Raw genomic sequence first — 12,100 nt, 5'->3', positions numbered from 1 at the left:
GCCAAGACATGAGGCGACACAGGTAGAGCCTGGCAAATGGAAGTACAGGTTGTACCTCCCCAGGACTCCCTGGTCTGGCAACATCCGTGGTCCAGCACAGATCACAGATGTTACTGGACCAGAGAGCCCAGGAACAGGGAGGTCTGGTGGCAGGGTAGGAGCACTGTAGGGGGTGCCAGCAACTCAGCCAGGAGCCCAGTGCTGGGAGGCTAGGGGGAACAGGCAGCATGATGATGAGCTCCATCCCCAGTGGTGGCTGCAGAGCTCTGCCTCAGCCCCGTTCTGGCTCCAGAGGCCGGAGAGCTCCAGACCCAGCCTCAGCCGCAGCCAGGAACCTCTGGCCCTGGCTGCAGAACTCCAGCTCCAACCTTCTGCCCCAGCCCTGGGTATGCAGCTCTGGCCCCAGCCGCAGAGCCAGGCGGCTGTAGAGCTTTGTCCTGGCTGTAGAGCTCTGGCCACAGCGGGGCCAGTGACATCTAGTGAGCCTCAGGGAGCTGGGGCAGCAGCGGGGGGGCAGGCTGGAGCCCTAAGCCAGTGGCAACGTGGTCCAGGAGAAGGACCTCCCCTGATGGGGCAAATTCCTTCGTTCAGGACCAGTCAGGTCCCGAGGGTGCTGAACTAGCAAAGTCCAACCTATACATACATACATGTCGCCATGTGCTCCATGAGCTTGAGACACGTCCTGGCTATGGACACCAGAAATTCAGCAAGTGACCACAACACCTGGGTCAGTGCCACGAACTGCTGTTCTGGCAGAACTGCCTGAAGGCATCGATCACTGTCCCATAATCTTGATCCACTGCGTGGGTATGAGGGTTCTCGGGAATGAGGAACAGGCCCAGTCTGACCAGAGTGCCTCAAGTGAAGGTGATGTGGGCTTCTACCTGCTCATGGGAGCAGCCCTTCAAAAACCAGTCATCCAGGTAGGGGTATACTTGAATAGCATGGCTGCTACCGCCGCCGCCACACATTTGGTGAATACCCGGGGTGTTGTAGAAAGCCCAAGAAAAGGGCAATAAACTCGAAATGGTTGTTGCCCTCTAAGAAATGGAGACAGTGCCTGTAAGATGGCTTGATCACTACATGGAAGTATGTATCCTTTAAGTCGAGGGTAGTGTACCAATCTCCCAGATCCTGGGAAGGAAAAATGGAGCTCAATGAGACCATCTGAAACTTGTACTTGTTGAGCTCTCTGAGGTCCAGGATGGACCTTAGACCCCCTTTGCTTTTGGAACAAAGAATTAATGGGAGTAGAAGCCCCTGCCCCTGAAATCTGCTGGCACCTCTGCCACTGCCCCAAGATCCAGGAGCTTGTACACCACACCTCCTGACGGAGAAGATGCTCATGAGAGGGGTCCCTGAAAAGAGATGGGCGTGGAAGGGAGCAGAATGGGATGGAGTAACCCATTTCCACCACCTGTCCAACCTACCAGTCTGAGGTGATAGTGGCCCAGGCCTGGTGGAAGAGGGAAAGTCAGTCATGGAAGGGAATAGGATCTGATATTATCAGTACTCTGTCCTCGGGCATACTTTCAAAAGGCCTGCTAAGACCCTGAGGAAGGCTTGGACTGTCCTTGGTTGTTATCAGTGTGTGGCCCAGATGGCTTACAATGGGGATACCTAGGCTGTCTGTGCGAAAAGTCAGTCCAGGGACAAGAGGGAAATGTCTGTTGTGAGGACTGCAGCTTGAAGGTCATATGCTGTGTTGAGGGAATGTGTGGTACTGGGAGCGCTGGGCTGGAATTGAAGGTGGTGTGCTATGCACTGAAGCATAAGGTACCATGTCTGGGTTTTGCGGATGCAAGGCGGACTCCATAAAGAGCTACTTAAGATGCAAGTCTGACTCCTTTCTGGTGCGATGAAGGCCTTGCAGATCTTATCTGCTTGGTGAGCTTCCCCCAGGCACTGAAGACCAGGCATCTTGGAGGTAGTTCATCAGCACTTACTTATGGCAAAAACTGCAGGACTTGAATTCCTGGGATATTAGCATGCCCCAACCCCTAGAGCAGCTGTGGCCAACTCCAGGCTCACAAGCCGCATGTGAATTGCGAAGCCCCTCCCGTTGTTCCCAAACTGCACCTGATGCCTCCAAAATGGCCCTCTCCTCCTGGATCCCTGGGCTGACCTAGGCAGGGGAGCCATTCGGCACAACCATTAAAGAAGTAGAATTAAAGATGGTGTCAACCGGCTGGAACCTGATGTGGCCCAAAAAGCCTCTAAACACTAAACTTGGGTGAGAGGGGAAAACCCCTTCACTCCCACTGCTACAAATGCTAGCTACCTCCTAACTATTAATTATTCTCTCACAAACTAACACTAAAGGCCAGGGAGAATTTCAATGCAAGTGAGCCACAGTTCCAACAGCCATCGTTAGTGGTAAGAAAGAACTGAGGGACGGTTGGGTCAGAAAGGTCATATACATTGTTTCACCAGTGCCATTTCAAGGTGTTCCACAGCCAGTCCAACAGGTAGCACCTAGGGTAAAAATTTTCCAGCAGCCAAGAAATGGCACGCACACCCCTCAACTGGAATACATATGAGCAAGCACTTGAAGAATTGTGATTAATCAAAACTAATATTTTAATGAAGTTGATTTATTTTGCATCAATTGCTGGAGTTAACTGCAATTAATTGATAGCCCTAATGGAAATTTAGTTATGAGTTGGTGCACAGACGCCCAGATTTTCAAAGGAGTCAAGCTAGCTTCTAAATTTGTTCAGGCAGGTCAAGTAAACAGCATCATATGGTGCACCTGTAATTTCACCTGGACACAGAAAATAAAAATACCCATAATGAATGTGATCCTTTGATTCATCTGGTTTCATTTAGGCAATGGCCACTATACAGTGATCCAGAGAAAGGGGAAACATCCCTAACCGGGTTCTTGTAAGGCACCTAGTTACTTGTTGATGCTTTGTAACAGGAACAAGGAGGAAATCCTTTCATACCTGAGTTTTGATTTTCCCTAATATTAACAATATATTAACAATAACAAGTATTGTTATGAATATACCTTGTCCTTTAAAAAGATCCTGCTAAATTAATATGATTTATAATATATTTCTCAATAACCTTTTTTGCTCAGAAGTCAGTATGTTGGCAACATGCTTAGAAAAGTAGCATTTCATTTGACCGGTTTCAAATTTCCTGCTTTTTGGCTTCACAGACTACTCCTTGTTTTCAGATATTAGGGAAGACAAAGTTCTATTTAGCTATCTTGTCCCATTCACCACAATCAGTTAATGGAAATCTGCAGTACAAGTATAAAACTGAGTAAAGAGGAGAAAGCTCCAGATTCATTCTCATTACATTCTTAATGATTTCATATGCTATTATTACATTAAGATAGTGAGTTCTGTTACCTGCTCTTTATTGTTACTGTTCAATAGGCCAGGTTTCTTTTTCTTTTTAATAGGGCTCGTGGATGCATCTTGAGGGGAGTGGCCATTGGAAGAGTGCGGAGGGCTGGGAAACTTCCTCTTCTGTGCTGTGCGTTCGGCAGAGCCAGGATCTATAAAAAATAAAGTTAACACCTTTAGTCCATAATATACTTTCTGAAACATTTGCTGAAAACGCATCCTATTAAGAGCTACATAGCTCTGCAGTGTACATTAGGGATGTGAACGCCTGGGCTCAATGGTTTACCCTCTTGGTTAGGCAGGAGCTAGTGTGCATGGGGAGCCAACTACTATGGAACCGCCTCCGCCCTCTGTGCTGCTGCCTCTGATACAGAAACAGCAGCGCGGGGGGAGGGAGGTGTAGCAAGAGGGAGCCAGTACACACGGGGAGCCAGCTTGCGTGTACCAAGCTGCCTGAGTCAACTCCCCCACCTACACTGCTAACGCTGATACAGATGCTTCTGTGAAGGGGGAAGAGGAGAAATGGGAGTCAGTGCTTGCGCGGAGCCAGTTTAAGAGCCAGCTCCCAGCATCCACTGCCTTCATCTCCCTCCCCTCGCCCCCATAAACATGTATCCATTGAAAAATTCAGAGGCTAGACTTTAACCCAAATAAATGCATTTTAACATCCCAACTTTGCATTTCTTTACTGAAGAGAGCACTATTTCTCCATTTCTTTTCAACAAGTGGTTGATAAAACTGGTAATGTCACATAGCTATGAGAGTCCATTCATATGTTAGAAAGTTTTTCACTTACACTCAGGATTACATTTATAATAAACTTTTCTTGTTTTAGTAAGTAATTCTGAAGTATAGAGGATAGTGATGAAGCATAGCAGTGAACTGTTCTTTGCTAGATTTATACCTGAAGTTTAAGAAGCAAAGATACAATATTTGTAATTTTTGATGGCACTAGGTCAAGTAACACAGTAGGAATCAGAGGCTATAAAGATGGAAGAGGAGAATAAAGAAATCACAAATTAATATGTAGTAAATGAGTAGTCCAGATGTTCCTCCCTTTCTTTCAGAGAACCTGAGACACTTTTGATAAAGAACAATATCACTTGTTTATTTGGTCCCTAAGTATATTATAAACTAGCAGATATACCCAGCATAGCTTGGGTGTGTAAGGGCACGTCCAGACCCTGTGGGAGGGGGAGGTGAATCCCCAAGCTTTGGCTGAAGTAGTGAGGAGGGGAAGACAGGGAATTCCCCCTGTGCAGGTGAAGTGGGAGTGGAGGGAATCCCCAGGCTCCAAGAGGAAAAGGGGGGGGGGGAGAGAGGGCATCCCTAGGCCCCATGAGCAGCTGAGTGAGGGCTGGGGGGGGAGGGAGAGAAAGGGGAGAACCCCCAGGTCCCATGAGGCACTGGGGTGGGGGAGGAAGGGGAATCCCCACATGTCGTTGAAGAGGCTGGGGGAAGGAAAAAATCACTATGCCCCTAAGGAGACTCACAGCTGGGGCAGGAGGGCAAGGAGAAGGAGAAGGGGGAGTGTGCAGGCACCCATAGGTGGAGGGGAGGCCCTGTAGCTGTGGGAGAGAGGGGGAAAAGGAGCCTTACATGTAGAAGGTGGCCTGGTTGGCAACATGCAGAGCTCCGTCCCCAGCCAGTCTTGTGCTGACATGGCTGTCCCCAGTGCACAATCTGAAGTATCCTAGCCCCACCAATCTGAAGTATCCTAGCCCCACTTGTTGCCCCTAGTAGTGAGTGTGAGGATTGTGTCCCTCCTCTCTCCGCACCCCCACCCATTCCATGTTGTGGAAAACAGCCCTATTCCTGCCACTTCCCCTGTTTCCAACATGACAAAATCTGACCTTCCTTTAAGTTAGGATAAGAGGAAACTGCCTACTAAATTTGGTGTCCCTAGCTATTACCGTTTAGAAGGAGTTCTTGCACAAATAGACAGACATTTCAGTTCTAAAATATATCTACAGATATGCCCACAATAATAATATTTGTACATTTATGTCATATGTCATTTCAAGATCTCAAAACTTTTTCAAATAGGATTTTAACATCACATGATCCCTGTTGAGGTGTCTATTAATAAGCCACAACCAAAAAAGAAATATATAGTAACTTGTTCAACATCATACAAGTCAGCGGCAGAATCAATTATAGAACCCTGACTTTCTTCTTTAGTCATTAGATTACACTGCCTCTAAGTTCCTCCTACAGATGTTCTCCTTCAAACGACTTATAACTGTATCCAGTGAAAACCAAGCAAAAATCTGAAGGGATTGGGAAGAAGGATTCATTTCCCCTCACCCCCAAAAAACAGTTCAACCAGCTAATCAGCCCTCTTTATCCCATTAAACATAAACTAGCCATCAACAAATGAAGTCTTCCGCGTGACATTAAGCATTATTTCTTCTCCATCGAAAAATTAGGTACTAGATTTGAGATCCTCAAAGCACATATTCAATTTTTTATCTTATTAAGGTTTTTATTCACGGACTCTATGTATTTGATTAAGATTTTTAAGAGGAAATATGTATGGTCTAGAAAAGGTTAACCTCTATTTAAACTGTCTGTTATGACCAAGACAACCAGTAATCCTGCAGCACCTTAAAAACTAACAATATATATTTTGTCTCACACCTTAAAAACTAACAATATATATTTTGTCTCACACACACACACACACACACACACACACACACACACACACACACACACACACACACACACAGCTCGACAAATCATGTAATCTACTCGCCCATGGCGAGTAGATTACAAGCCGGCACAGCCGGTGCCACGCGATCTGCGCAGCCCAGAGAACCGCACAGCTGGCAAGCCCTATAAATATGTGAGATTTTGTTGGCAAAACCCACTCATGAAAGCTCACACTACATATATATTTTTGTAAGTCTCTAAGGTGCTACAGGACTACTTGTTTCTTTAAAAGTTACAAAGTAACAGGGCTACCCCTCTGAATCTTACAAGAAAGGACTGATCATGAGTCAGAAAGATACCTGATGAAATTCAATGTGAGTTTTGATTTTTTTTCCTTGTTACCAAATTGAACTGATTTCAAATGAACATGAAAAATTTGGCTGGGTTACAAAGAGTTTACTGCCATATTTTTGAAGGCATAATTAAGTAATCAGTTGTAGTAGACAATCAACTCTCACTGAGTAAATTCTGATAAACCAAAGGTGAATGCTAATTGCTGAATAGGCTTAATTTAATACTGGCTTAAATTTTCCTTAAACTTTTTAAATGAACAAAGAGAGCTGTAAAACTCAAACAAAAATTATTTAAAAAATGTTTGGGGGAATTTTTTTCATCATCTGTCTCTTTACTCAGATCTCTGTGCACTACTAGAGCAGTGTAGCTATGCAGCAGCTGTGTCTGGGAGTGGGACTAGTAGTGGGGAGGCTACAGGGACAGGGCTGGGACTGAGTGTCTCTGCGGACAAGGCTAATACTGAGGACTGGCACTAGAGAGGACCTGGGGGTTGGCTACAGTGGGGCTCGGGAAACAGGAGGCTGGCACGGGGGGGGAGAGGAGGCTGGTGTTGGGGGGCACTAAGGGGTGGGAGGCTGGCATGGAGGCATTGGGATGGAGGGCTGACACTGGGAGGGCCTGGTGCAGGAACTCTGGGGTCAGTGGCTGGCACTAGGGGGTAGTGGAGAGGTGGGGAGCTGTAGGGTTAGCCCACTGAAGGACTCAGGGGGCCAGGGTATACCCCAGCTCTGGCCCGCAGAGCAACTGCAAACAGCCGGTTTCAGCTGTGGCAGCCCCCCGCCATATGGCAACTGCCAGAGCTGAAGCTGGCTATTTGCAGAGGCTCTGGGGGCCAGGGGTTTTGGTAGACCAGTAACCTTTTATGTGCATATTCATTATATGAATTTGCAAATATGCACATAAAAGGTTACTGGTCCACCAAAAGTTTGTGAATGGGTTTGCTAGTCTGCAGTACAAAAAAGGTTGGGAACCATTTCTCCAGAGGATTTGCATGGATGAACTTACAGCAGTGTAAAAAAGCCTCATGTAGACATTAAGGACTATGTTTAATACTGGAAATTAAATCTTGGCCTACCACAGCAGTGCAGCTCAGTCAAAAGATTAGCATGTTTGCCTATTTAACTTTCTACATCTGGAAAAGGACAAATATATTGCCCATCTATAAAAAGGGAAATAAGAACAACCCAGGAAACTACAGACCCGTGAGTTTAACTTCTGTGCCAGGGAAGATAATGGTGCAAGTAATTGGGGGAGGGATAGCTCAGTGGTGTGAGCATTGGCTTGCTAAACCCAGGTTTAGGAGTTCAATCCTTGCAGAGGCCATTTAGGGATTAGGGGCAAAAATCTGTTACAGATGGTACGTGGTCCTGCTGTGAAGGCAGGGGATTGGACCCGATGACCTTTCAAGGTCCCTTCCAGCTCTAAGAGATAGGCAATCTCCATTCATATCATAATTAAAGAATCCATCTGGAAGATAATAAGGGGATAGGTAACAGCTAGCATGGATTTGTAAAGAACAAATCATGTTAAGCCTATCTGATAGCTTCCTTTGATAGGATATCAAGCCTTGTGGATAAGAGACAAGCAGTGGGTGTGGTATACCTAGACTTTAGTAAAGCATCTGACATGGTCTCACATGACCTTCTTATCTTATCAATAAACTAGGGAAATACAACCTAGATGGGGCTGGATAACCGTTCTCAAAGAGTACTTATTAATAGTTCACAATCATGCTGAAGGGCATAACAAGTGGGGTTCCTCGGGGGTCTGTTTTGGGATTGGTTCTGTTCAATATCTTCAACAATTTAGATACTGGCATAGAGAGTATGCTTATTAAGTCTGCAGATCACACCAAGCTGGGAGGGGTTTCAAGTGCTTTGGAGGATAGGGTCAAAATTCAAAATGATCTGGATAAACTAGAGAAATCGTCAAAGGTGAACAGGATGAAGTTTAATAAGGACAAATGCAAAAAACACCACTTGGGAAAGAACAATCAGTTTCATTCATACAGAATGGCAAGTGATTTCTAGGAAGGAATACTGCAGAAAGCAATCTAGGGGGTTATAGTGGACCAGAAGTTAAACATGAATCAACAGTATGACACTCTTGCAAAAAAAAAAAAAGCAAACATGATTCCGGGATGCATTAATAGGAGTGTTGTGAGCAAGACACGAGAAGTCATTCTTCCACTATACTCTGCACAGATTAGGCCTCAATTGGAGTATTGTGTCTAATTCTGGGCACCACATTTCAAGAAAGATATGGAGAAAAGCAACAAAAATGGTTAAAGGTCTAGAGTACATGAGCTATGAGGGAAGATTGGAAGAATTGGGCTTGTTTAGTTTAGAAAAGAGAAGACTGAGAGGAGACATGATAGCAGTTTTCAAGTACAAGCAGTCCCCAGGTTACGTACAAGATAGGGACTGTAGGTTTGTTCTTAAGTTGAATTTGTATGTAAGTCGGAACTGGTACTTATTCTAGGGGAAGCTCTAGCCAAACATTTCTCCAGAGCTCAGTTTTATTCTCCCACACCTCACTTCCCTCAGTCCTTTATTCTCAAGCTGAGGTGTTTGCTGAGAAAAGCCGCTCTGCGTCTCCCTGGTCTGCTGGGGGAAGGTGGCGCTAGCTTCGCGTCTCCCTAGTCTGCTGGGGGGAAGCAGCTAGTGTGGGGTTGCCTCACCCCGTTTGTAAGTAGGGATCTGATGTAAGTCGGATCCATGTAACCCAAGGACTGCCTGTATTTAAAAGGGTGTTACAAGGAAGAGGGAGAAAAATTGTTCTCTTTGGCCTCTGATGATAGGACAAGAAGCAATGGGCTTAAATTGCTGCAAGGAAGGTTTAGGTTGGACATTAAGAAAAACTTCCTAACTGTCAGGGTGGTTAAACACTGGAATAGACTGCCTAGGGAAGTTGTGGAATCTCCATCACTGGAGACATTTAAGAGCAGGTTAGACAGACATCTATCAGGGATGATCTAGGCAATGGTCGTGCCATGAGGGCAGAGGACTGGACTCTATGACCTCTCCAGGTCCCTTCCAGTTCTATGATTATATGACCTCACTGACAGTGATTATGTAAGTTTGTCTATACAACCATTGACAATCAGATTCGATAAAATTAATATGACTGCTTTCCAAATCCTTATTGCCCACCTCTGCTTTAGCGCATTGATACTCAACCCAATTACCATACAGTAGCAGCCGAGCAATGGACTAAAGGCTGCTGAACCAACAGGGTATATGATGCCATAATGTCTGGCAAGGTGGGTTCCATAGCCCCAGCTGCCCTGCCACTCTGCCTTGTGTGGTGGAGTCCAGGGTCTTGGCTCCCTCTGCCACACTGATGACTACTCTGCTCTGAAAGGCAGAGTATGGGGTTGGGGTAGCTGGGCTTCCCTACCCCATGTGGCAGTGTCCAGGCTTCAGCCTCTGCTGCTACCAGGTGGGATCCAGAATCAGGTCTACCCTGCCATGTCATCTGGTCCTGTGGGATCCAGGGTCAGGGTTGCCCTACAGTGCAGCCCAGCCCTCATTGAAGTATCTAGTGTTGGTGCTGCCCAGAGCTGCCACCTGGCCCTGCACTTCAGGATCCAGGCTGCGCTGTCCTGCTGCCCCAATAGGGTCTGGAATTGGGGCTGTCACCTGATGAGGGTAGGGCCTACTCTGTAACTCTGCACCTGGTGCCCAGTCCTAATCCCACTCTGGAGGGATCTATGGGCAGGCCAAGACACCGGGCATAGGGGTCTGTAGGAGAGTTTGGCAGGGGAGAGCACTGAGCCAGGTAACATTGTGGGCCAATGCAGCACACAATGATAAACAGGTTGAGAAGCATTAATGATATCTCACATTATCCCATAACGTACGTAATCACTGCAGTATAATTTTTATTTAACAATGAAAAAAAAAAAAAGAGAGGCACAGAGGCAACAGAGCAAGTCAGAGACAGGAACAGAGACCAGGCCCCTTCAAGCAGTAAACATGTTTCCTTCACATCTATGTCTCAATATAATTTAGAGCAACTGATTGTCACAGAAACAAAACTGAGAGCTATGTATAAACTATTTATAAGCAGAGTTGATGGTGACACATCATTAAGGTTGCCTGAGACCTACCCAAAAAAAGTGCTTGTTTTCAATTGTTTACAATTTTACTGAATTTTAATACTTTATTCTAAAAATGTAAATGCCAACTGTCTTTTTGAACAGTTTTAAAAAAATCCCATTCCAACAACATAACTGGGGGGATAGTCAGTCGGAAGAGTAGGGGAGCAAGGTTGGGACATGCTAAGGGAAACAACTGCAGAAGGGGTCAAACCTGGGGAAGGCCAAGAGATAGAGGCAGAAGGGTCTGAAACCCCAAAGCACATTTCCCTCCAGAACCTAGTACAGAATCCAGGATTCCAGAGTCTCTACAGTCCTCTGGTCTCAAACAAGCATCTGTAAAACCTGTTGGCCAAATATATGTCATTCCCTACTGGTCCAGATAGACACTAATACACTTGAACCTCCGTACTCTGGGGGGGGTATCTAGACTACAGGGTTTTTTCAAAAAAAGTGGCCTTTTTTCTAAAAAACTTCACCTACAGCTAGACTGCTGCCGCTTTCTTTCGCAATTAAATCGAAAGAACATGGCAGTTTTTTTGACCATAAAGAACCTCATTTTTTGAACACAGAATCACACCTTTTTTCGAAAGTGCTCTTTCAAAAAAAGGCACTATTGAACGCAGACAGGGCTTTCTCAAAAGAGAGCATCCAGACTGCCTGGGTGCTCTCTTTTGAAAAAGCGGCTCACTTTTTTGAAATAAGTAGTTGCAGTCTAGATGCTCTTTCAAAAGAGGCTTATAGTCTAGATGTACCCTCGGTGTCCCTAGTCCAGGAAAAACTGTGGTATGGAGCATGGCTGGGGAGGACAAAGCAGCTACGTGTGATGCTGCTCCGCACCCATCAGTTGAGGGAACAGCAGTACACCAAAGCATTTTACCAGAAGAGTGATGGGGGCACGGAGCCACATATGGCCCCAGGAGCATGGCACTAGGTAAGCAACCCACCCTCATCCTCCTCACATAGCCTCCTTCATCCACTAAACCTCCTTAATACAGCATGCCCCGTTTCCCCAAGGTAGAAGGATTAAAGAGGTTCAAGTATAGTTCATTACTGTTACCAGTCACTCCATTAGTTCAAGTAGCAGAGATCTGTGCTACGGACCTAAAGGTTCCAACTCAGTGATGACACACATGAAAATCAGTAGGGTTCCACCTTATAGAAATTCTGCTTTTTCAGTTTGCTGATTTGTAAATTTAGAAGATGACATTTAAAGAAATGTGAGAAGTATGGCTGCAAAGTCCAATTCCCAAACACTGGTAAATGCCAGAATTAAGAATGCGTGTGCATATGCATTTATGAAACAGTCTTTAATTACATAAGCACATTCTATTTTTACTACGGGACTTATGCTTCATTCATTCAGTGCACAAAACAGGTGCTCAGTGAATGTCTTGAAGAATATTGTTAATGAAGCTGTAGTCTGTAGAATCCCTAACTTATTTGCTGATGAAAACTGAAAGATTCGTAATACATAAGACAAGGTACTGGCACATAGGTAAAAGACTGTCTCGAGTTTGAGGGATTTTAATATAATGGAAACCAGGATTCTATCCTTGCCTCTCTCACAAAGTTCCTTTCATGCTGGACAAACCACTTGAAACAAACTTTTCACATGTGGCCATCAGTTTGT

At 45.4% G+C, this 12,100-nt stretch overlaps 1 protein-coding gene across 9 annotated transcripts in view; it reads right to left on the bottom strand.

Annotated features, from left to right (window-relative positions):
* Positions 1–12,100, bottom strand: part of ZMYND8 (zinc finger MYND-type containing 8) — a 165,524-nt gene that overhangs the window by 69,073 nt on the left and 84,351 nt on the right. For all 9 annotated transcript variants that reach the window (XM_089769699.1, XM_089769693.1, XM_089769695.1 and 6 more), the window contains one exon: positions 3,363–3,511. In XM_089769699.1, the coding sequence (XP_089625825.1) occupies positions 3,363–3,511 (149 nt within the window). The remainder of the gene's footprint in view (positions 1–3,362; positions 3,512–12,100) is intronic.

Source organism: Pelodiscus sinensis, chromosome 17, assembly GCF_052426305.1.
Source record: "Pelodiscus sinensis isolate ZL-2025 chromosome 17, ASM5242630v1, whole genome shotgun sequence".
Taxonomy (NCBI): Eukaryota; Metazoa; Chordata; order Testudines; family Trionychidae; genus Pelodiscus; species Pelodiscus sinensis.
This window is presented reverse-complemented; position numbering and strand designations above follow the sequence as displayed.